Source organism: Passer montanus, unplaced genomic scaffold (genome assembly GCF_014805655.1).
Source record: "Passer montanus isolate IOZ18808 unplaced genomic scaffold, ASM1480565v1 scaffold18, whole genome shotgun sequence".
NCBI lineage: Eukaryota > Metazoa > Chordata > Aves > Passeriformes > Passeridae > Passer > Passer montanus.
In genome coordinates, this window is record NW_024365381.1 from 16,883,428 (window position 1) to 16,908,696 (window position 25,269).

At 52.9% G+C, this 25,269-nt stretch overlaps 1 protein-coding gene and 1 long non-coding RNA gene across 2 annotated transcripts; both read left to right on the forward strand.

The window, feature by feature from the left end:
• Positions 1–10,326: 10,326 nt before the first annotated feature.
• FOS (Fos proto-oncogene, AP-1 transcription factor subunit) lies at positions 10,327–13,088 on the forward strand. The gene is made up of 4 exons (XM_039705219.1): positions 10,327–10,698; positions 11,099–11,344; positions 11,459–11,566; positions 11,687–13,088. The coding sequence occupies exons 1-4, from the start codon at positions 10,558–10,560 to the stop codon at positions 12,302–12,304; spliced, it is 1,113 nt and encodes a 370-aa protein (XP_039561153.1). The 5' UTR covers positions 10,327–10,557; the 3' UTR covers positions 12,305–13,088.
• A 2,346-nt stretch (positions 13,089–15,434) lies between these two features.
• LOC120500378 lies at positions 15,435–18,637 on the forward strand. The gene is made up of 3 exons (XR_005627082.1): positions 15,435–15,809; positions 15,937–16,939; positions 17,944–18,637. It is a non-coding gene; the product is annotated as an uncharacterized LOC120500378 (long non-coding RNA).
• Positions 18,638–25,269: the final 6,632 nt, after the last annotated feature.

Here is a 25,269-nt window from a genome sequence, read left to right on the forward strand (position 1 = left end):
GGAGGCTGTTTGAAGTGGTGTAAGCAATACCAACTCCACAGCGCTCACTCAGATCCTCCCTGTTTTGCCAGCACAACACTAAACACGACTGCCTGGCAAACCAGATCCGGGAGCTGTTCTGGCAGAGGAGCCATCATCTTTTGTCTTTGTGGGGTTAGTCGTCTCCCAGCACAGCTCATTGCGAGGCTCCTGAGCAGCACTGGGCACCCCGGCTTGGCTCGGAAGGTGCTGGCTGTGCCTCCCAGGTTTGAATCAGCTGATATAGAGGGAGTGGGGCAGCTGCCAGCACCACACCCTGTTTCGTGCCAGCACAGGCGAGTGCCCATCCACCCAAGTTGCAGCTCTGCAGCAATGCACACCGAGCTGCCATGGGCTGGCTTTTCCTATTCCTCCTGGCACGGGACCATGGGAGCCTTCTCCATGCACTGGCTGACTCCTGACTCTGCTCTCAATCAGTTCACCATGATAAAATGGCAGAGGACAGATTGACAAAGGACAGCAAAGAGTTTTCTCTTGGGCTAGCACAAGAGGGAAACTTCCCACCCCACAGCTGAGAACTGGACCTGGCAAGGAGTGGGAATGGGGTCCCTGGGTGGCAAAGGTACCCCGACAGTTCAGCCCATGGCAAGGCTGAGCAGCAAGCGGCCTGAGCTGACCTTCAACCTGCTGAAATAAAGTGTTCTGTTTCCATCCAGGTCAGCTCTCTGAACTGGCTTGTCACATGTCTACGTGTTTCTGTGTCTAGTGCAAAGAAATTAAATACATGACTTGAGCAGGAGGGGACTCGGACCACTATAGGGCTACATTGCCCCCCCCACCCCAATCTCTGGTGTCCAGCTGCTTGCTCTTGTTCCACAGCATCACTCAGCTGGGCCTGTGTGACACAGGGCAGGATTTGGGATGGATCAGCAGGGGCAGGGTTGGGCAGACACGCTTCTGGATGTTGAACTCTGTCCTCTGCTCTGCTGGTCCTTCCCTGTCCTCTGCCCCACTGCTCCCTCCCTTCCTGCAGGGAGTAGTAGACAGGGTGGCAACCCAATCGCAGCCCTGGCTGGCAGCACAGGGCACTGAAAATAGCCAGTTGATTGAGAAGAGGCATGAGCAAATGAGGATGACACTGGGCTAATTGGGCTCTGTGACTCCCTGCAGCCCAGGAGCTGTGAGTGCCTGTGCTAGCAGCACTGCCGCCTGTGCCCTAGGATGGCATGGGGCCAGAGGGCTGGCAGCCTGTTTTGGCACAAGGGAAGCAGCAAGAATAATTGGAGCAATTAGTGACATTTCTCCTTTCTTCATGTGTTAACGTGAAACATGGAGGAGAAGCCCTCACCACAGGCACCAGCTGCCTGGGTGCATCAGAACATCCCCCTGTGCGGTGTCACTAGCAGGCACTGCCCGGGGCAAAGGCTGTGCGAGGATACCTGTCCTGGTGGGACATCCCTCCGGCCGCGGTGGGTGACTGGACACGCTCTGCACTGCGGCCCCAAACCTCAGGGGTGATCCCTGCCTTTGAGCACCCACCTACACTTTCCCACACGGCCAGGTCTCCGGGAGCAGGTGACCGGGTACCCCCGGAATGCGGAATGCTGCCGTGACAGTGCGGAAAGCCTTTTCTCACGCCCGCTGATTACCTTCCCAGGCCCGCTGATTGCCTTGCCAAACAGCGGCACTTGAAGCTTGCCCTTGAGAAGCAAACACTAAGTTCAGCCGCGCCCTTTCCTGCCCTGGGGCTGCAGGGCGAGGGGATCCTCCGCGTACGCCGTGTTCCCCACCGAGGGGCGTGGGACAGGAACCAGCCCTCGTAAAATCGCCCGGATTGAACCTGCTGCCCTCAGCCTGCCAAACTAAACAGAGCTGATGTCAAGCCAGCAGCAATGACACGGGCCCGGCTGCTGGCGAGGGTTGGGCACGCCGCTGGTTTCCAGTTTGCTGGCCTCAGCAGATGGCGGCGCCGGGAGTTCCCACCCCGCAGGCACCCGGCTCAGCCCCGAGCTTCCCTCCTCTCCCGTGTGCCAGCAGCTCCTGCGCAACCCCCGGTGCAGAGACAGCTTTTGGGATTTCAAGGAGCCACCCAGCCGGCCCTGGCACGGGGAAAGCGGGGATGCCGGTGGGTGGATCCCTCCGTCAGCCGCTCTCTCCGCCGGGTGTTTCACCTAGCAGGGCTCTGGCCGCCCCACGTTGGGAGGGAGGAAGCTGATGTCAGAGAGAAAGACGCCCAAAGGAACACCCAAAGGCCGGCTGCCGGGGAGGAAACAATGCACCGGGAACAGGGCTCTTTGAGCAGCCCCTGCTGCCCCGGAGTGCACCGAGAGCCTTTGGTCTGTCCGGCCTCTGCTGGGCACCCCCGCTGCTGGTGACAGGAGCGTGGGTGGCACTGGGTGGTCTGCTGGGCAATTTTGGCAGAACAGCTTTATAAGAGGATGGTGCTGGCAAAGGATGTTGAAGGATCAGGCCACTCTTCAAGAGATGGACCAGAAAACACTGCAACATCTGTGGTTCTCTTCTTAGTTTCTTTCCACTTGTTTTAAGGCTAGATTTCTTGGTTTGCTGGACATTCACTTTACATCCACACTCCACTGAACAAGCTGGATGATGGGCACAGCAGACCTGTTCAAGCTGGATGACGGGCACAGCAGACCTGTTCACATGTGCTGGGGCTGCTCAGCCAGGACCTGCAGCAGGGCAAGAGCTCATGTGCACTTCTCTGAGCCTTCATAGTGGCCTCTGTGGCCTGCCCATCCATCCATCCATCCATCCATCCATCCATCCATCCATCCATCCATCCATCCATCCATCCATCCATCCATCCCAGCTCCGGGCTCTTCCTGCAGCTGGGCTGTTCGGAGTGCCAGCCAGGCTCCTGAGTGCAGAGGCTGCACCACTGTTCCAGTTAAAAATAAACCCACCTTCTCAGCGGCATTATTTTTACCCAGGGCCCATCTCCGTGCTCAGGTTACGCGCACGGAGGAGGGCCGCCCAGCAGCCACAAGCCGCCCGTGGGGCAAGGCTGCTGCTCACCCACAGCCCACACCGCTGCCTCTGCCCGCGGGGAACCCGGGGCTGCCCGGGCCCGGCCGGGCCGAGGTGCCCCGCCGCAGGCCCCTCCCGCGCGGCTGACGCGCGTTCCGGCGGGGGGGTGGGAGGGGGAGGCGATGACGTCGCCATCCCGTTTCCACGGGAACCACGCGCCGACGTCACGGGTTTGTGTGTTGTCAACGTCCCGCCGTCTCCCGGGCAACGTCAGGCGCCGGGCCCGGCCCCGGCAACAGCGCCGCGATTGGCCGGGGGGTCGCGGGGCGGGGCCCGCGCGCGCCGCCCCGGGCATGGCACGGCCGGGGCTCCAGCCCCGAGGGAAAGCCAGCGCCACGGCCTCTCGCTCAGCTCCCCTCTCGCCCTGCCATCCTGGTGACATGGGGAGGAGGTAAAACTTGTAGGTTGGGATAAGAACAGTATAGTAATTGAGAACAAAGTTACATGCAGTAATAGTGGCAAATAATAGTAATAATAATAATGATAGTAAAAGGGAAAGGAGATAAAACCAAACAAATGATGCACCATACAAATGCTCATCACCCGCTGGCCAGTGCCAGACCCCCCAGCACATCGCAGTGATTTGTGTCTCTCTGGGGTTGCCAGCTTGGCACCACAGTTTTTTACAACATTTTACTGGTTTTTCTAGATTCTACACTTGTCTGGGGTTACAGACACATTGAGTGTGTCCACTGCCCTGCGTACTTGTCACACAATCCCAAGCCCACTGCTGCCACTCTGAACCTGCAGGCTGTCAGGGTGGGGAGATCTGGAAGCCTGGCTGGGATGTTGCCATCAGCAAGCACCCCAAATCTCCAGTGTCTGGTCCAGGCGGGCCTGGCAGCCTGGAGGAGCCCTGCACAGCTGTGCCGCATGGCAGGAGGGGGACAGTGGCCCCGAGAGGGTGGTGTGTGCTGGGTGGGGCCAAGTGCCTGGTGCCCCATTTCAGCTGCATGAGCCCAAACTCACAGCTCCATACTCCAGTGTCTCTCCAGCACCAGGCCGTCTCCAGCCCCCTGGGAAATGCTGGGTTTGCCTGGAGAAGGCAGGAGGGAGCCCCTGACTAGAGGAACTGGGATGGGGACCCCTCCAGGCTACCTTACTGGGGCTCCGCTGAAGCACAGGGCACTTTTCTCTCCAGGCTGGTGCCCACATCCTCACTGGCACTCGGTGCCCAGGGAGGCCAGCACTGTCAAGTGGTGTCCCACGTGGGTGAGAGGTACCAGTTTTGCAGCCTGCTGAGCCCTATTGAGATCCTAAAGCAAACAGTGACAAAGCAAGTTAAGCTGACCCCACTGGCTTGGCAGTTGTGCCAGGCTCCTGGGAGGAAAGTACAGAGGACACATCCTCCATGTGCAATCACCAAGTCAAACAGGCCCAAACTGGACTGCTGTACCTCTTCTGTGAAAGGTCCTTGAGTTTCCAGACCTAGACTCTCTGATGTGTTTATTGTCTCCATGTTTAACCTTGACAGGGAAGAAAATGGACAATCTCTTCAGAGGCTGGTATGGGCCTCGATGATGGCAAGAGCTTTTCTCAGCTTGGGATGAGCTGTGAGCTGCTGGCAGTGAGCAGAAGAGACTCTCCTCCAGACCCTGTTCACTGTGCAGAGGTGGGGCAGAGCACACAGATGATCTGTAAATGTCCTACTCCCAGGTCTCTCTGCACAGGCATATGCTTGACTCTGGCTGTGCAGATACGTAGGAACGAGTTAACACAAAAGATGTTTCCTCTTCCAGCAGCTACCCCCTGCCAAACCAAATTGCTTGGCAGATCTGGATGCATGGGGAGGATCAAAGCCTCGGGGCTGGGCTGGCAGTGCTCCTCACTGTTTACATGTTTACATATTCATGGCACTGTTAACCCCAGACGATTTAATAATACTGAATTTTGTATTTGTTACATTTCTTAAATACCATCTAAGGAACCTCAGCTTCCTGGGGTATTCCCAATGTTTGTTCCTAGGGCAGAGAAGGCCAACTCACTGCGTAGCCATGCCTTATTATTTATTCTCTTTCTCCATTGCTGGGGTCTCTGTTCCTGCAGTGGCAGCATCTTTGCACTGAGCTGACTGCTCCCTTTGGCTATGCCTTGAGTGCAGCCTTGAGGCACGGCTCGGTTGGAGAAGGTGCAAACACCTCGCTTTCAAGTCTTGCCATTTCCTTTCAGCAGCACCAACTGAATGTGACTTGCTGGTGGGCCAGGGCAGGCTGAGTCTCTGTGAGTCCCTGTGACAGCCCCATGGCTACAAGAGCCGAGGGCTCAAACAGGGAGCCCTTACTTGTGTTCGTGACTGTCCTTCGGAGCAGCCAGCCCACTTGGCATGCTCGTGTCTGACACTGAATGGCACAGGAGAAAGGTGACCTGGGGACTATCTCCAGTGAAGCAGGGTTGTTTCTCCAGGCAGTGACAAAGGCTCAGAGTATCTTTCTTCCTCCCAGACTATCCTTTGCAATCCTTTGTCTGTCCTGAGTTGCCTTCAGCCTTTCTTTCCCCAGAGCACTCCCCAGTCACAACAATTAGAAGGTTTCTTTCTGTCCTGTGCTAAACAATCTTCAACATCCTGTCCCTTCACTTCAGCTGCTTTGTTCTCCATCTGTAACAAAACCTCCTTAGCTAAGCACAGTGGTATTTTCCTCTTTCTTCTCAGCACTTCCTTCTTTGCTACCTTTGACCCATTTTACTCAAGAACCTCTACACCAATAGAGGAGCAAGACCCCTGTACCCAGCCCCAGTGCCTTTACCCAGCCCCCAGCACAAGCCTCAGTATTGCTGCCCAGCCCCACAGGAAAGAGGTAGCTTGTGCAATGTGACCATGCATCTCCCACCTCCAGAAAGCTCTTGGACACAACAGGAAGCCCAAGCTTTCTCTTGATTGTGTGGGTTTTCATTGCAGGCATCTCGTGGGGTTCTATCAAGGAAATAAATCACGGCTGTGCTTGCCTTGTTTGGATCTTGCCTGATAATCAGAAAAGTCCTGCATCATCCTGTCTGTCACTGGGTTTGAACATGCTGCCTTTCACTGAGCACGTTTTCCTCTCCTCCCAGTGATCAGCGCCCTGGAACTATAACTGTGAGCATGCACAAGGCCCTGGGATGGGCCTGTGGTGCTGGAGCTGGTAAGAGGCCAGATTGGTCATGGCGTTCCGGCTTTGTCGCGCTGCCATAGCACACACGGCACATTGGTGGCGGCAGCAGCAGGAGTTTTGGAGTTTTATCTGGAGAACTTTGTGCTCGAATTACTCAGGGTTATGAACCCTGGCTCATGGGGTGATGGCTGCCAGCCTGGCCTTGGGGCAAGAGGGTGCAGAGGAAGCGCTTCGATGGGCGAAGCTCTTTCACACCTGCTGGCTGTGAGCGTGGGCTCCTCAGTGTGTGCACAAAGTCCAGCTGTGCCTGGCGAGTTCGTATCCAGCATGGTGCAGGCAAAGAGCACTGAGAATAAGTGGGAAGGCACAACAGCATCATCCACAGTAATTGGCGGCCCATGGCACGCGGCTCTGCGACCACGAGATGCCGGGATGTCTCTGCTCGTGGTGTTTATTCTTTAGGATGTGCCTGTCACACACCCATCTGCTGTGATTATTAATTACTATTTATACTTTGCTTTGGGTATGCACTGTACCTTTAAGACCAGCAGAGGTGGGAACCCTGCCCTCCTGGAGGCTCCCAGGCTAGGTGGGAGGGTGACAGCTGCAGTGAGTCTTGGGGGGACTTCAGGACACTCAGATAACATACTATGAGCCCTTCCTCCACCCTTTGCTCCCCAGCCACATCAACAGAGGGGGCAGGCTCCCATCACTGTTTTCTCAATCTCCTTTTCTGATTGTCCGTCCTGTTTTCTTCTAAGCCCTGTAGCCTCTGCCTGGTTTCAAAAGCCTCTCTGGGGCCAAGGGGAGGGATGGGATCCCTTGTGCCGTGCTGGGAGTGAATGCATTGTGGGACACTAGGAGCAGTGGGTGTGCAGGTGTGTGGGGGGAGAATTTCACAAATGCCCCTGGATCCTGCCCATAAAATACTGCAACAGATACTCAGGTTATTGTGTGGATCCTCTGACAGTATGGGCAGAATCCTGCCCATAAAATCTGTACTGCAACAGATACTCAGGTTATTGTGTGGATCCTCTGACAGTATGGGCAGGTTTCAGGGGAGCTATTTCTTGGTGTCACAGCAGTGCCCCATGCATGCCAGTTCTGCTGCTGAACCCTAGCTGTCTGGTCTCCTTCCCAATGACCCCAACAGTCCCTGGTTAGCTGGAAGCAGATGTCCATCACGTTCTGTGTCTAAAGAGGGAACATGGAACTATGCTACAGTCAGTGTTGCTGACAGAGAATGGGTCGAGATGGCCATGTGACTACCCAAGGGCCATGTTGCTGGCATGAACTTTCCCCAGGTGCATGGCCAAATTTAGGCGCAGCCATCTCTTGCCCCTGAATTGGGCTTTGGCTGTGCAGTTGCACTGGCCTACACACCTCAGATGCTTTTCTGCTGTGGTTTTCCAAGGGCAGCCTGAGTTGCAAGCTCAGATGGAGGAGGGGTGTGAAAGTGGGGCTAAATCCAGTGCTGCACTCTGAGGCTTAGGAGCTCCCTGTTCTCTTGTAAGCCTCAGACCTGCAAACTTTCCCATCTCCCTGCTTGATAGGAGAAAAAGTGGAGGCCAGGAAGGTGGAGGGGCTCTGTTGGTATGCAGGACAAGATCCTCATTGGATGGATGCTGTCCTTCTGCCCTGCCAGCACCATTGTGATGCCCAAGAAGTGCAGTGGGAATGGTCTCTTCTGTCTGGCCGGGCATCTGGGAAGAGCCATCTCCCTGCTGGTGACAGTCAGCAGCCACCTCCTCCTCACCAGCACAGGAACCCAGACGTGCAATGGGCTTGCCTTCCTGAAGCAAGTAATCCCTAGAGGGGTGTGTCCCTGCAGATGAGGCTCGGTTAAGCACCACCAGAGCCTGGCAAAACCCTGCTGGCACTGGTTGTACAGGTTTAATAATGTTTTAGTGTTCACTGAACTCATGGTCCACTCCACAGATTGCACTAATTTATGAGGGTCTAATGCCTCTTCCCATTCCCAGCTGGCAGGGGAGGTGAGGAACCTCCACCAGCCTGGCATGCTGGTGAGGGCAACCCTCTCACCCAGGCAGGAGGGTTCATGCTCTGACTCTGTTTTGTCCCTGCGGTACCGCCTGCTTCCTTTTTTTGTTCTCACACATACTGCGGTAAAACGTGTGCACCCTGTGTTTGGAGCAAACAACAAACCCACGTCATGTGTTTTCGCTTTCTCTGTTTCGTTGCCTCCACGTGTTAGAAAGGTTCAGCATCTGTGCACTTTCCGTTTGGTACAAACAGATCGTGCTTGGTCACCAGTGGAGATGGCAACAGTGGTGGTTTGCATGGGCACCACAAAAATATTGTGGGCTTTGCTGAAGTGGATTCCCCCCCTGATTTCCAGACACTTCTTTTGGGGAAGGCAGTTTGGGTAGAGGAGCCCTGGGGCAATTTCTAGAGAGGAGGGCTAAACTCTGTTTTACTGAAATGTGCCTGGCAAATGTCCGAGACTGAAAACTGTGTCAGAGGCTCATGCCCATGCTGGGCACCAATGTGTCTACCTAGGCCCTGCTGGGGATGTGGCTGCAGAGGTTTGGCCTGTTGCTCACCGCTGGCAGGGTTGTGGCTTTGCTAATTTTCTGGCACATCCCTCCCCTGGGCAGTGCTGAGAGCCTCCTCACCTGCAGCCAGGGGCTGCCAAAGAGACCATGCTTGCCCCACTGTTTCAGTAACCGGCATGAGGGGAATGCTGGCCGGGGCAAAGAAGCCGTGGCAGCACAGGAACCGGGGGTGACAGATGTCTGCCCCGGGATGGACCAGCCCACGGGCCAGCCCTGCGCTGATGAGAGCAGCACGGGCCCCCGCAGGTCCTTTCCCAGGGAGCGGTACGGGCCGTGAGCTGCGGCAGTCCTTGGCTGTCCCCTCTGCTCTGACGGGCAGTTCAGAAATAGCAGCTGGCCCAGTTCTCCCGCCCCCGTGGCCCAGATCTCTAAGAACGGAGGTTGCTCGCGCAGCAACAGCAACAGCAGCAGCATCAAGCGCTGCATTTAGCCCATGAGCTCAAACACAGGGAGCGGCTGCCAGCAGGATCCCAGCCTGGCTGGGTGACGCTCCTGCCTGGAGACTGCGCTGCAGGCTCTGTTTGTTGCTGTAAACACGCTCCCTGCTGCAGCTTCCCTGTTACTATCTATAGCCGCGATCTCTTGGCTCCCGTGCAAGGCGAGTCTGCGGTCTGGCTCCCACCTTAGCCTGACCTGAGCCAGGGCTGCCTGACATCCCCGTCGTGGGTGGGTGTCTCCGGGCTTCAGCGATCAAAACAAAACCCAAACTGGAGGAAAGGACGAGCCTCGCCCCTCTCTCTCCTCGTCGGTGGTTTCCCGGTGGCCTCTTGCCCATGCTCTTGGCAGCTATCCCAGCCCCCCCCACCACGAGCACTGCTCCCAAGCTCTCCCAACCTTCTCAGAGGGCTGCGGCCCCTCAGGCTTCCCTGGCAGGGCTCCCCATCGCCCTGTGCCATTACCCTCACTCTCGACAATTACAAACATACATAATAGGGAAGTCAATAGTGACACATGAGCATAACGCGCTCCTCGCTGCAGGGACGGGTGTTGTTGAGCTTTCCCTGCGTGGGGCCCGCCGAGTACCCGTGCCCAGCTACGGGCAGACCCCGCTCAGTGCTGACCACGGGGCTTGACTGGCAGCGCAAAGCGCACCCCTGGCGCGCCGGGCCCCTTCTCCGCCGCCTTCCTTGGAGCACCTTGCTCCAAGGCTGCAGGACGGTGCGGGGCCCCGCTGAGGGGAGGGGTTCCCTTGCGGGGCACGGCGCCCCCGGGGAGGGGGGCACCTGCTGCGGGTCGGCAGCCCCCGTGGCAGTGTCGCTGCCCCAGAGCCCTCGCAGGGTCTCGCCAGGCGAGGGGGGGAGGGGCCGTCGCGTCCCGTGCCGTGCCGTGCCGTCCGCGCGCCGCCCGCCCGCCGCACTTGGCTGCAGCCTGGAGCGCTTCCCGTCAGTCACGCCCCCTCGCACAGGATGTATCCCATATAAGGATATCTGCGTCAGTGGGTTCCCGAGCCCGGCCGTACCACTCCGCGTGGGGGGGAAAGCTCTATGGCCGCTCCCTCCTGCTCTGCCCTGGGGTGCCCCCCGCCCCTGCTGCCACCCCCCGCCCCGTGCCGTGGGTCTCTCCCGGGGAGGGCGGCGGCAGACGGCGCGCGGGGCGGCCCCGGGGAGGCGCGGGGCGGGCGCGGGGCGGGCGGCCCCCCCATAGGCGCGGGTGGCGCGTCCCCTGTGACGTCGCGGGAGGGTATAAAAGGGAGGCACCGCGCGGTACTCCAGCAGCTCAGGCAGCCCCGGCGGTGGAGCGGAGAGACGCGCGGCGCGGACCGGGCACAGGGACGCACGCAGCCGACCCCTCCTCGCTTCATCCCCAAGGGCGCTTCGCCACCGTCGCATCACCTCTCACTTTCGGCTTGCACGCACCGAGCCGGCATGATGTATCAGGGCTTCGCCGGAGAATACGAGGCGCCGTCCTCCCGCTGCAGCAGCGCTTCCCCGGCCGGGGACAGCCTCACCTATTACCCCTCCCCGGCGGACTCATTCTCGAGCATGGGCTCGCCTGTCAACCCGCAGGTGAGTTGCCGAGCGTGTCGGCTGCGCTCCTGGCCGGGGCAGGAGCGCTCGGGAGGGGATGGGACGGGAGCGGGTGGCGCGGGGCTGGCCGTGTCCGCGGAGGAGGTCAGGCCGGGGACTGGCATGGGGAGCGGCCCCGGTGCCCAGGCGGGGCGGTCGGGGGGTGCCGTAGCCCGGGCCGCGCTCTGCGGCGGGTGTGTAAAGCGGCTTCATTGATAAAACGCGAGTTCATTGAGGAGACTCCGGAGCAGCGTCTGCGTCAGCGCGGACGTCAGAGATATTTATAACAGGCCGCTCTCGTGTGGAGCCGGCGCTGGCAGCGCGGCGCCGCGGCCCCGGGGACGGCGGGGAGCGGCCCGGGCGCTCCGCTGACGGCAGCCCCCCTTCCTCTGACCTACAGGACTTCTGCACCGACCTGGCCGCCTCCAGCGCCAGCTTTGTACCTACGGTGACGGCTATCTCCACCAGCCCCGACCTGCAGTGGTTGGTGCAGCCCACTCTCATCTCGTCAGTGGCTCCCTCCCAGAGCCGCGGGCACCCCTACGGCGTCTCGGCAGCCGCCCCCAGCACCTACTCCCGCCCCGCAGTGCTGAAGGCGCCGGGCGGCCGCGGACAGAGCATCGGCCGCCGGGGCAAAGTCGAGCAGGTGAGTGCGGATCGGAGTTGCTGGGGGGAGTGGGGGGACGCGGCGCCGGCGGGTTGCCCTGGACGGGGGACGCCGGGCTGGCAGCGGGACTGAGCGCTCTCTCTCTGCCCGCAGCTGTCCCCGGAGGAGGAGGAAAAGAGAAGGATCCGCCGGGAACGGAACAAGATGGCAGCGGCCAAGTGCCGCAACCGGCGGCGGGAGCTCACCGACACGCTGCAGGCGGTAAGTGCCGCCCGGGAGGTGGCGGGGGAAGAGGGAGTACCGGGGGCGGGGATGACAGGAGGAAGGGGACTCCAGCTGGGAGTGATGCCGGCCCTGGCTGACAGCCCGCTCTCTCTGCAGGAGACCGACCAGCTGGAGGAGGAGAAGTCCGCGCTGCAGGCGGAGATTGCTAACCTGCTGAAGGAGAAGGAGAAGCTGGAGTTTATCCTGGCGGCCCACCGGCCCGCCTGCAAGATGCCCGAGGAGTTGTGCTTCTCCGAGGAGCTGGCAGCTGCCAGCGCCGCTACCGCGCTGGACCTGGGCACCCCCAGCCCCCCCATGACCGAGGAGGCTGCCTTTGCTCTGCCGCTGATGCCTGAAGCGCCGCCGGCCGTGCCGCCCAAGGAGACCAGCAGCAGCGGGCTGGAGCTGAAGGCTGAGCCCTTCGACGAGCTGCTCTTCTCCACGGGCCCGCGGGAGGCCTCCCGCTCTGTGCCCGACATGGACCTGCCTGGCGCCTCCTCCTTCTACCCGTCGGACTGGGAGTCGCTGACTGCCGGGACCAGCGGCGAGCTGGAGCCCCTCTGCACCCCTGTGGTGACCTGCACCCCGTGTCCCAGCACCTACACCTCCACCTTCGTCTTCACCTACCCCGAGGCAGAGGCCTTCCCCAGCTGCGCTGCCGCGCACCGGAAGGGCAGCAGCAGCAACGAGCCCTCGTCCGACTCCCTCAGCTCCCCCACCCTCCTGGCTTTGTGAAGGGCTCCGGCACTGACTGACCTGCTGGGCCCCCTCCCCTGCCCACGCACCCCCACGGACTTGCAGCTGTGCCCCATGGGGCTCCCCAGGCCTGGGGAGGGCCCTGCCACCGCCACCCCCTGTCTGGCCTGGCGCCCCGGGGCCTGGCAGAGCGTCATGCACCGAGGTCTCTTACCTCTTCCAGAGATGTAGCAAATCGCATGGAGTTTGTCTTGTCCCCAGTGGCCCATCCATGAGAGCTGGTAGTCTGTAGCATGTCCCACATGGCTGGGTAGGTGACTCCCTCCCCTCCTTAGTATCACTAGCATTAACTAATTAATCTCTTGGTTTTAAATGATTGGAATTTAACCTGGTGCTGGGTATCTCCAACTCGTATCTAGTGCAGCTGATTAACAATAACTACTGTGTTCCTGGCAATATCGTGTTCTGATGACTTAGCAATGACCCATCTTATGTGGGGGGAAAGAGACTCTATTTTATTTTCTAGTAGGTAGATAAATAGCTATATCCATGTACTGTAGTTCTACATTGATGTTCATTGTAACTTTACTGATCATGCATTGTTGAGGTGGTCTGAATGTTCTGACATAAGTTTTCCATGAAAACGTTTTTATTGTGTTTTTAATTTATTTATTAAGACGGATTCTCAGATATTTATATTTTTATTTTATTTTTTTCTACCTTGAGGTCTTTTTTGACATGTGGAAAGTGAATTTGGATGAAACTTAAGCATTGTTTGCTTATTATTGTTCAGAGACATTGTCAATAAAAGCATTTAAGTTGACTGCTGGAGCTGTCCTTGTGTTACCTTTTGCACTTGCTTCCCTGTGACCTCAAAGGGGTTCTCTAGCCTTTAATTTTGTCTGGGCCTTATAAACTGTAGACACCTGCAATCTGCCTGAGAACTAAGGCTGCATAAGGGTGGTAATACCATTTAGGCCAGCCCTGTCCTTGTCCTGGTGCTAGTCAGGGCAGGCTGTGGTTACACCCATTCCGGTAGGCACCTGGGTCACTCCCTACAGCCTTTCCCAGCTGATCTGTCTGCGTCTGGTCCCCTTCAGTGTCTGTGTGTCACCTGCTGTGGCCTTTCACCTGCTAGCTGCAGGTCTTGCTGGAAAGGTGGCGAAAGGGCATCTCTAGGCTGGGGCCCACACGATCATTTCCATGTGCCTAACAGCTCAACCTCCTTGTCCCTGGATGTGGTCTGGTTCCTCCAGGAGTAGCTGTGTGGCCCATCTTCTTTGGACATAAGGGGATGAGAGAGGCCTGTGCACTCCTCACTTTGTGGCGAGTGGTATAAAGGCAAACCACTGGCTCTTCAGCTTCTACTAAAGCTGGCCCAGCCCTTGAATGAATGAGTTATAGCAAATGGCACACATGTTCTAGGAATGTGCTGCCTCCTTGGGGTCTCTGAAAATGCGGTCTTTCCTGCTGAGTCAGCTGAGAAAGGCTGCTGCCCTCTGTAACCCCTGCTGCTTGTGCAGTGAGATGTGCTCTGCTGGCAGAACAGCAGCTGGGCCGGGTTGTCCCTGCTTGCAGAGCAGTGGTCTGCTCCCTCCCTGATGGCTACACGTGAAGGGTCCCCTGAGGGTGGCAAGGCCTCCCTGACAGCCTCCAGCCCTGTCACTCCAATTTGAGAACTCCTGTCTCAAGGTGAAAGCAAAGATGTCCAGCTGAAGGCCATCTTGTCACCCTGGTCTCAGGGAATCTCTGTGGGCTGGCATTCAGGGTCAGGTTTCTTTAAATCCATGTTTCCTGGTCACTGCAGCAGGCTCTGCTTTTTTCCACCCCTTCCCTAATCAGAACACACACAGGATCTGTCTCATCTCAGCAGTGAGTATTGCAGCTCCATGACTTGCTCAACAAGGCCAGCCCTGTGTAAAAGCAAATATTACAGGCGCAGTTTCTCATCTTTCAACATTAATCTGTAGGCAGAGCTGACAAGTGATGAAGACTAATCCCACTTGCTACTAAGAAGCAGCTACTTTCACACTGCCACTTGAGTTTACAGGGGCAACACCCAGGTGCAGCAAATGCACAGAAGCACTGAACCATGGAGCAGTCATGTAGGTGGTGGGTGATGCTACAAGAGAGTCAGACTTATGTGACAGGTAACCCTGTGAAGTCAGCAAATCTGGAATGACAATGCCGAAAGACCATCAAGTTCAGAGCTGAACAATTCAGGTCTCTGGGAGCCCGTGCGTGCTGCTGAAACAACCAGACATTCAGCAGAGGCAGAAAGAAACAGGGGTCCACAAAGTGCAAAAGTACCACACAGTTCCCTCCAGAGCTAAATTCAGAGGCAGCAGTCCTGCACCCTAACCAAGGCTTCTCTTTTTAACAGAAGTGATAGCAAGTGCCAAGTCCGAGTTATGCAAAGATGTCAGATTCAGGGGTGGCACTACATGAGACCCTTTATGTCTAAGCCCAGGCTCCAGCCTTACTCTTTGCCTTCAGCCACAAACAACCTAGAATTCAGGATGTGCTACATAAAATGTATGCTGTGTTATGAACGTGATTTATCTGCTTCCTAGCACTAGAGAATTACGTAGTGAAGTTGCTTTTAAAACAGGGGGAATCTTGCCACTATCTTCAACTGAGGAATAAAGCAGCAATCCCTGCCTGCAATGTGTTATAAGCATGTGCTTCAATTACAAGCTGTATCTGATCCATCACACAGATACCAGCACAAAGCTTTGTGAAACACAACAATGCAACGAGATAAGACACGTAGGGGGAACGCTCGTGTTATTTCTGACTCCTGTGCTCCTGATCCCTCCGAGGGCAGTCGTGTCATTAATTCTTAGAAGTGCAACTGCAACGCAACGCGAGGCACAGTGGAACTGTTGTCACGAGCTACAGAAAGCAGAGCTGTAAAACAACGCGAAGAGCCTTAAACGCGTTTATGGTGGAAAAAAGCAGGCAGCAGCCGCACTCCCGACGCTCCCGAGCACGCCGCTGCCGGTGCCGCTGCCGGTGCCGGTTCCCGAGCGCGGCGCGGCGCTCCCGCCTCCGCCCGGCCCCGCCGCGCCTGCGCGCGCCCGTGTTTACTGTTTGGTTGCCGGGGCGCCGCGCGCGGGCGCGCCGGGGACGTGACGTGACGTCCCGCTCCCCGCGGGGACGCCGCGAGCCAGCGCCGTGACGCGCGCGCTTCCGGCCGTGCCCATATATGGCAAGGCGGCGGCGCCGCGCTTCCCGGGCGGCGCGGGGCGGCGGGAAGGGGCCCGAGGGCACCGGGACGGGCACCGGGACGGGCACCGGGACACCGCTCCTGCCCGCCCCGCCCGGCTCCTCGCGGGCTGAGCGGGCGGCCTGGCCGCCGCCGCGCCTCCCCCGGCGCTCCGCTGCCCCGGCGGTGTGAGGCGGCAGGAGAAGGAGCGGGGGTTTCGAGCCGCTGGGCGCTGAGCCCCAGCGGAGCTCGCACGTTCGCAGCCCTCGCTGTCCCTGCCCGGCAGCACCCCCCACCCTGGAAATCTCCGTAGCCATCGAGAATTGATCCGTGATGGTGGGAAAACAAAACGAAACAAACCACCCCAACCCCCCGCCCCTACGTAATTGACAACTGGCTTTTATCTCCAGTAGGTGGAAGAAAAGAATTACCTTTTTTTAATATTTTTTTTTTTTACCTGCAGTTGCAGCACAAGAGCAGCCCTACGTTCATCCTTGAACACCCGCTCTGCTGTTAATATTGACATTTGTCTTTTTGTTACTTTTTGTTACTATTTTGTTACTATTTTGTTACAAAAAGTTGACTCTACTACTTTCCGTCAAAATAGAACAGAAAGCTCGCCAAAAGAGTTATCAGAGCCAGTGGACAGTCAAAATAAAAATGGATTATTCAAAGAAGATAAGGTTCTGGAGAAAAATTAAATTAATATTTTGCTCTGTGCTCATTGCAGAGGAACCTAAGAATATTCCTGTACTTATACTTGATTTTGTGAAAGATCTATCGGAGGATGTGTTTCAAGCTGAAGGTCTGTAGAAAAGGTAGTGAAACAAATGGCTAAAATAAAAAGCGTTGCACAATTGGACTGCATTATATTCATCCAAGAGTTCTAAGAGAAGTCAAGACTGAAATAGCTGAGCTGCTTACTAATGGTTTATGTGTAACATTACATTTAGAAGGGCTTTGATAACAGAATCAGGGAAGATAGTTAATATGTCAATTTAAAAAAAAACCAAACAACAACAACAAAAACACCCAAGAGCCTGAAAAGTTCTGTAGAGCTGCTGAGCAATGAGCCTGTTCTCTGTACCAGCCAAGTTAGTGAAAACCTCAAAGAGATGAGCTAGTGGGTGCGGGGAGAAAATGGGGTCCCATGAGAGATGGCAGAGCTTTTCTGATGAGAACTCCTGGTCTCACACAGTTTGGAGTCCTGTGAGGACTCAGCAAAGCATGTGGACAAGAGACATTCAGCTGGTATTTCCTAATTGGGTTTCTAAAAAGTATTCAACAAAATCTGTGAGCAAAACCTTCTGAAGGAACTGTAGAATAAGAGAAGTTTCATGTGGATAGATGACACTGCATTAAAGACCGGTCTCTGTAAGATGGAACCAAAATATTTCTCAGTGCATTGAGTCAGCATGCAAAGTTCCACAAGGATCTGAATTGGAGCCTGTGGACTGAGAGCAAAGGTAGTAAAACATCACAATACAAAGTGAGTGGGTGGTACAATTTGATGTACATGCATGTAAAGTGTTTTAAAGGGGAGGTAATCAATTTCAGTCATACAGAAACAGCCTAGAAGCTGAATTATCACTTGGGAACAAGATCCTGGCATAATAATAGTTCTGTGAAAACCTCAGCTCAAGGCTTGGTAAATGAGCAAATCGAGTGTTAGGACATAAGGAACAAGAGCAAGAGACTAAAAGCAGAGAGTGTCATTGTGGCACGGGATAAATCCATGGTGTGCCAGTGCTTTGAATGCTGTGTACAGTTCTGATCTTTAGAAGGACAGAGAGCATCGTAAGAGGTTCAGACGAGCACATAAATGTTAGGAAGTCTGGGACTGTTCTAGGTCAGAAGAAGGTGAGTTAACTAGGACTCTTCAGCTTCACAGACACAAGTTAGGGGAGGTTTCTTTCAGTGTAAGAATGATGTACAAGAAGCAAAACTCAGGGAAACGTTGAATAAAACCAGATTTGACAAGGTTGCTCATTCCATGTCGTGGGTACTCGTAGAAAACTTTTTTGCCTGATTTTGTGGGTACAACAAGGGGTGCAGTTTTTTTGCTGGTTTTTTTTTTTTTTGAGATGAAAACTCAAATGAATACAAATAAAAGCTCATGAGGACTATTAAATACACAAATATACCCTTTGTCTGTGCAAGTCCTGATTTTGAAATTTCTGTGACCTTAGGGAATACTGCGGTGAGGCAGCACTACACACTGAGCGCTGACTCTGTCCTAACTACTTTTTTCAAGTGGTTGCTACCAGGTAGTGTCAGAAGACTGTGGCTGATAACAGAGAGGGGCAAAAGCTGTGCTTGATTTCATCAAATATGACTATTTCTATGTGGGTTTGTAGGGGTTTAGCTGAACTTTCGCTCCTTCCTGTGCTTCCGTATTGTAATGGCGTTTGAATTTGTTTAAATTACCAGAAGATGTGATCTCATATGTCCGTGCTCCTTATCTGCTCAGATCTTTTGCTGATAAGGTTGTTCTTTGGAGCTGCATCCGGGAGCCTTTCCAGGCAGAGCCAGGCTGGTGACCCAGTGAGGTGCTGAAGTGAAACCAACAACTCCCATTCTTCTCCTTTGGAAACAGCGGATGTCCACAAGGGACCTGGATATTATATCAACAGGATATCATGGGAAAACAAAAGAAGGCTGTAACCAGCATGTGGACAATGTATCTTTATCATTTCCAATTAAGGAGCTCACAGGAGTTCTGTGGTGTCCTGTCCCCTGCCACCCCGTGGCATCTTTAGTCTGCACAACAACAGATTTTCAGCTCTTCTTCACTGATTAGATTTGAGCTCTGTTTTTGTACAAATGTTTTGTAACTTGGTCTGTTGGCTATGGACAACCAGCTGCAACATTAAAGGAGTAATTTTAATTCTGATTGCATCGCATCTTCCACTTGGTAAGGATTGAGTGCTTTTTAAATAGCCCATCTTGAATCTTCTCATGCTCAGGAAGAAGGGAAGAGAAACCAACTCCTAATATAGTATTTATCTGGTTTTGTTTGCAAAATTAAATATTTGCCCTGAATAGGTAATGGTATTGCAAAGGCCATAAAATACAGTAGCAGTGTTAAAGCATATCATCTGAAAGATACATGGAATTCAGATGTTGTGAGGGTATTTGGGTTTTTAAATAAAACATTATTTTGACACTGCTTTGAAGTATATTGGGTGCTTCAGCATGAGAGTGATGAAATTCCTGCTATGAGGCATTTGAATTCTAATTGTAGGAAAAATAACAGTTGTCAGTAGCACACAGGAGAAGGACAAGCTCTGTTGCAGCATTTAGGCATGTGGCATGGCAGTTGAATTAAAATAGTAACGTAACCTAATGGTGATGTGTCACTAACCTCGAGGACACCAGGGAAGATAAAACAAAGTAATTTGCTGTCATTACATAAGAACTGAGGACAAAGCCAAGAATGGGGTTTCGGCACAGATAAGGATTTCACTCTAAGACTTTCAAAGAATTCAGCTCTTCAAAGCCTTAACTATCCATGGGCCTCTCAGATGCTCCCATCCTCTTCATTCTCTTCCCTCTCCCCCTCCTCCCTCTGCCGTGGCTGTGTTTTTTTGCTGCTATTTGCAGAAATTTCCAGGTGCCACAAGCCTGGGTCCCTTGGCTATGCCTGTGCTGCTGAATCAAAGAGGGTAGGAATCAAGCTTGGGCATTTGACTCTTGCTTTTCCACTGTGCTCTGCTACACAGCAATGATTCTGGTTTCTGAAACAGTCTTGGCATGTGTCAAACAGCAATCTCCAAGATGATGGCTGGGTGTAGCTCAGAGGGCAGCATGTGTCCCATGAGCAGTGAGCTGGACTGTGAGACTGGACCCCCTCCACTCTTCTGAGTGATCCAGAAAGATCCCAGAAGGTTTCATACTGTCAAATAAGCCTCTGTGCTGAGGCATATGACAAGTCCTTTAGCTTCATGTTGTAAATCATCCCTCTGGGCTATGGCACAAGGTCTCTTTTATTAAAATCTGCCTGTTTGAAATAACACTCCTGAAATAATACTTACTTAAGACCACGTGTAGTTTGGGGGTGACCAAACTACAGGTGCTGTGTGGTGCGGACATGGTGATTGACTGCCCAGCCCTTCCACCACAGAACAGCTCCTGCCAAGCTTCACTTGGCATTGTAGATACTGCCTGTGCCAGGCTATAAACAAGCTCTGGCAGGTTAGAGGATTTACCTTGTTCTAAGGGTTGTGTAACAAGTTCAGTACTCTGAAAGGAATCCCGATGACTGCAGTGTTTGATAAATTATCTCCAAATCATCCTAAATATGGGGTAGGATTTAAGGGAAACACAAACTGATGTTTTTCACTCAATGGCAGACATGTAGCTGTAATTGGTGGGAAACATGGTGAAATAACACACACGAAAACGTGCTATTCTACCTGGATGCGTATTTTCAAGATCTTTGTTTCTGTCTGGGAGCTAAGTCCAGGGGCATGGCAAGTTGGGATGGTTTCTACGCTTTAAGAACCACAAAATAATAGTCACATGAACTACCTATGCCTCATCCCTCAGAAGGGATGATCCTGATGAGGAACATCTATTTGAGAAAAGTTTTATCCATATTCTACATAGCTTTACGTTCCAAGGGCAAATGCTTCGCAGGATCTTAGTCCTGACCATTTAGTCAAGAGCTAATGAAATTCTTTTTGTTGCTGTTTTACTCGTTATTGCAGAAAGGCACTACAGGATTGCAAGACTCTTGCTCATTACACAGAATAGTATTAACATGGCTTCTTCATAAACCTGTCATATAGTTATGTCATTAACATAAGTCAAGATTTGCCAAGAAAGCTTTAGCACTTCAGAATTGAGGTTTTTTAAAAATATCTTTTAGTATGTATATTTGAGAAAGATTTTACTGTGCAAGTATTCTCATGCCAAAAATAAATGGAACTTATTTGCTTATTCCTTATAGAGTAGGTAAGGATGGTTCCGGAACCAATGAGATGGTTCTGGAACAGTGATACTTCTGTGTTTGCAGTAAAAGTGCCAACCTATTCCATTTGTTGGATATATGGGATAGAGTGTAACTCCATGCAGTCAAACCAAGCACAAATCACTTTATTTGTGACCAAAGCTGGCAATATTTTTTCACTCTGTGCCACTTTGTCACTTGCTGTTGTATAATCAGAGAGTAACTGTGGCTGAAGGCCTAAACATCAGTCGGGTGCATGTGAGAATGATTATCATAGCTAACTTAAGGCACGTGTAGTAGCACAGGGAATGACCTCACAGCTTCCAATCTTATAATAAATATAGCTTAATTACTGGATATTGCATGACAAATTGTGCCCTGCAGGTGAACAGGCACAGAATGTGGTAAGGACCGGCTCTGACTTCTAAGCAAAGGTTTGTATTTCCTTTTAAGATACATTATGCTCTGAAATAATCATCTGTGTTTAAGAGAATAAAGTATTTATTATATAACGATTTCCACCTAAGGATCTTGGAGCTCCTTATGGGCACTAATGATTGAAGTGTTCTGTTCTAGTTTGCAGCTTACCAAGAAGAATTTAAAGCAGCATCTGAACACTTTCCCATTAACCTCAAAAGTGACTAATACACAAATGTGTGGTTTGTTCCCCTCTCCTCTCCCCAGTGGATTTTGTGTTGCAGTGTGTTGGTGCTACAGGTGTAAGAAGCAGAGCTTGCAGTCTGAATGGGCAGGTACTGCCCTTAGAGAACACATTCTCCAAATTTTGGAAACTTGCATTCCTTGCAAAGGCCAATATTACATTATTGCAGAGAAGCTACAGTTTCAGGAGATCTTCATTCATGCCATTCTGTTTTGTTCCTGCCTTGTACACAGTTACTTGCCCGACCTCTCAATTCAATGGCTCAGGAAGTTACACTGGCACAATGCATGTATTTATGTGGGAGCGTTAGGCTGCACTGAATCCCTGACCAAAGTTACTGCAGAACCAGTCAAGTGCTGTAGCTGACAGAACTGTATAAACTCCTGTGGAACAGCATATCCAGGACCTAACTTGATTTGTCTAAGTTCAGTTTGGAGTGTTCAGTCTTCAGAGCATGCACTAAAATCCTTATGTTTTACCATGAAAATGGTCAAATGCTGGAGCAGGTTGTCTGGAGAGGCTGTAGAACCTCCAGCCTTGGAGGCAATCAAAACTGGACTGGCTGAGGCCCTGAGCCACCCTCTATAACCGATCCTGCTTTGAGCAGGGATGGGAAGGGTGGCCTTCAGAGACCCTTTCCAACTTTTTTAGATGCACTAAAATGAATGAATGGCTGGATCAGTTGTATCACAGAGAGCTGGCTAATGCCCTGGTACGGTGTGTGAAAGCAGCTGAGTGGTAACACACAGGGTTTGTGGCAAGGAGCTACCCCAGATGTAGGAAATATCTCATGTATATGTATGAGCATCTCTAAGATCTGAATGTCATGCTCTGGCAGATCTAACTAGCAATTTAAAATACTGTCTTTGCTGTCTACAGTGTGTTGCTAGCTCTTCTGGGTGACAGCCTGTGCTGTACCCTTGCCCATGCCCAGAGCTATTAGCTATTCAAGTGACTGAGGAAAGGGGCTTGTGCAGAGCTCCCTGATGCCCAGTGACAAGGATTGATGTTCCCATTCTTCTTGTGCCTCCCCTGGAACAGGTGTGTTAGCCTAGGACAAGAGAGTAGGGTGGAGAGACTTGGATGGGAATGCCTGCAACCACCCCAGTCATAGTCATTCACCCCAGAGTTAAACCCAAGGCAGCACTTCTAAGCTCAGCCACCTCTAAACCCATATTTTTGGGGTCCCAAGACATTAATTTGCTCTGTTTTCTTTTTATCCTGTGTCTGATTTTCTGTAGGTGTCATTTGTGGGGAAAGTTCTATAGTTTAAATCAACATGCTGAAATTTATACTGGAACTGACAGCAGCATGCAAATGTCTTTGTGGCCCTGGTGCCTATTTGCACAATGGATGTGAGCATTATCCTGACCTGTAGCAAAGGTGACCAGTAAAATGGCCAGTGTCTCCTGGCTTTAGGCAGGTCCGTTGTCAGTGGAAGAGTCTTGATGCTTCTTGGGATTTCATCATCCCAGTGCCTGGAGTCATGTGGTTACGTAAGAATTTAAATTTCGGTTTTTGTTAAGCATGTGTTTATATCTCGAGATCAAAGAGGACAGTTGGGCAATACGAACCTTGCAGCCCCAGAGCCTGAAGCAACAGGCACCGTCCAACGCTGACAGCAGCAATATCGGGAAGATCACCGGAATTCTGGGGATCAGGCTCGTGGGCTGGCACCCGTGGGTGCAGCCAGCAGGGCAGCTCCCTCCGCCCGACCCCCCAGCTATAGGAAACACCCCCGGACTCTGCGTCCCTTGGCCAGGTCCCCGAGAGAGTCGCCACCCTCGCTCCCGGCGTCTGCTCGGCTCCGGTGTCCCCGCTCCCCGCTGGCGCTCCCGGCCGTGCCCGTGCCCGGGGGGCGCATCCCCCTCGTCCCTTCTTGGCCGGTGGCTGCCCGGGGCCCTTTCCCGCTTCCCTGGGCTGGGCATTCAGAACTTCAGAGCTGGGCGGTCCCGGCATGAGTCTGCAGCCTCTCAGGAATGCTGCTAGTCTGGTGGGTGAGTCTTCATTCCTCGCCTTTCACTGCTCCCTGCTGGTCTCCGGGAAGCTGAGCACTGGGGGAGAAAAGCACAGGAGACCAGTGGCAGCTGAGGAGTATTGAATCAGGGTGCTCTGACCCCAGAGGTCCCTTCTTCAGCCACCGGCTGAAAGCAGGTCCAACGGGAGTGTGTTGCTCACTGTGTTGTCCAGTTGGATTTAGGATGTCCCTGGGAATGGGGTTTCTACTACATTTCTGGGCGACTTGATCTAGTGTTTGATCAGTCTCATGGTAAATAGTCAGGATCTTGTGGACATGTATTGAAGAGTTAGTGTTTCCTTGCTGGTTTCCCAAACGTTTTGCAAATGCCAAACACTCTTTCAGTGAAGCAGCTCCTCAGCCAGGTGGCAGTCAGTACTATTTTATAGAGTTATTCTCTCCCAGGTGAGGGAGTTGCATTTGATTATTTCTTTCATGAAATTATCAGCCATTCCTCCAGCCTATTTGGATTCCTCCAAGTGGTAGCACTGCTCTCTAAGCATGTCAGACACTACCTCTGATGTGGTGTTGTGCACTAATTTGCTGTTTGTAAGCTTTGTCACACCATTCAGGATGCTACTAAGAACATCACAGATACTGACCCTTAAGAGATGCCACTAGAGTCCACTGGTTGTCACTTGGGCTTTGTACCGCTGACTGATGTTGAGTGTGGTGATCCAGATAGCTTCCAACCCACTTTATTATTCATGAAGCAAATATGTGCCTCACTAATTTGTCTCTAAGCTCAGTTGTTGGGGTAGGTGGCATTGTGAGCTTAACTGAAGTCATTTATTGGCTCACTGAGAACCAAAGAGCTGATGCTCCCTCTCCAGTGCAGCAGTCTGCTTTGCCAGGACCCTCTAGTCCTCTCCACAAAGCCCCTTTCCTAGTCACTCACCTGACCCCATCTCCCACTGCACTGACACTGCTCTCAGGCTGCTCTCCTTCCTCTCACCAATCTGCTTTCCCACGACTGCCAAGCCTCACAAGGGACCTGGGGCAGGACCAATAGGCAGGTAGACTTTTCGTGAGATGGACAGGTTGTTAATACACGGCCAAACTTGCTCTCAGAGTGGATGGGTGGAATGTAGAAAAATAGAGATAGTGATGAAGGTAATCTCACCCTGAAGGAGTTACAGATGTGCTAATTACCAAGAATTAGTACCAGGCCTGCCCTTAATAGACCACAGCCAGATCCAATTAGGATGGGTATTGTAAAAGAGTAGGTTGGCTAATTGAGAAGTTGGGTTGAGTTTGTTCGCTGTGCTGTGAAGGAGTCAGTACTGTGAGGAGCTGCCCATGAGAAATCACCAAGAAGGTACAAAACCTTTGCAATAAGATGGCAGTATCAAAGTCCTTTGTCTTGCTGTGTGTCTGCTGTGCAGTCTGATAACTGAAATACCTTTTGATGAAGTTTTGTTCTTAATCCTCTCAAATATGTACATGTGCCGATATTGAGTCTAGTTTTTCTAATGAAGCTTTGGCTAGAGTGATCTGTTCCTGTAAACACCACACAGACCAGGGACCTGGCAACCTCTTATCAGATTTTGCCCTAGGAAATAGTAAAAAGTCAGAGAGACTGTAAAGTGGGATCTGGCACTTGTGGGAAGTGCTGAAGACTAAAGCACACCACACAAGGGGCTTGGACAGCACAGGCTGTGCTAGTCAGGGGAAGAGCCTTGCTTTTGTTTATTTTACTGGTTTCTGACTCTTTGAGCTGTGTTCTGCAGGAAGAACTTAGAGAGCTTATGGGTTAAGCCTGTCTTGGGCCAGTGAGAAAGCCCACTACTGAATAGCTGACAGGGACTAGATCCTGGAAGGGGTGTCTTGCTGTAATTACCATGGTGGATGTTCAGGTGGCACTGAGGCTGAAGGGTTCTCAGGAGGCTGCTGGGCCTGTAATTTCTAAGGCAGTTCCTTAGTCATGCTTCTATTTGTTTTTCTTTTCTGGCTCTCATCTAGGAAACACGTATAGGTTTAAGCTAATCTGATCTCTCCACTTTCCTTGTACCTAACAATCTGCTATGTCCAGCTGCTCACCATGCCAGATCAGAGAACTAACCCTGAGTAGCTTGAGATACAATCCCTTTGTTGCACTTGTTTGGGTTGATTGGCTGTTTGTGCCCTGTCTCCAGAGAGGCCCATGGAGGTCCCTCTTCAAAAACAA

What these genes read in the sequence shown, in the direction of transcription:
- FOS (XM_039705219.1), top strand. Translation starts at nt 10,558, where the DNA reads ATGATGTATCAGGGCTTCGCCGGAGAATACGAGGCGCCGTCCTCCCGC. An exon ending in GCCGGGGCAAAGTCGAGCAG is followed by an intron (nt 11,345 to 11,458) that starts GTGAGTGCGGAT and finishes CTCTGCCCGCAG; the next exon opens with CTGTCCCCGGAGGAGGAGGA. An exon ending in TCACCGACACGCTGCAGGCG is followed by an intron (nt 11,567 to 11,686) that starts GTAAGTGCCGCC and finishes CTCTCTCTGCAG; the next exon opens with GAGACCGACCAGCTGGAGGA.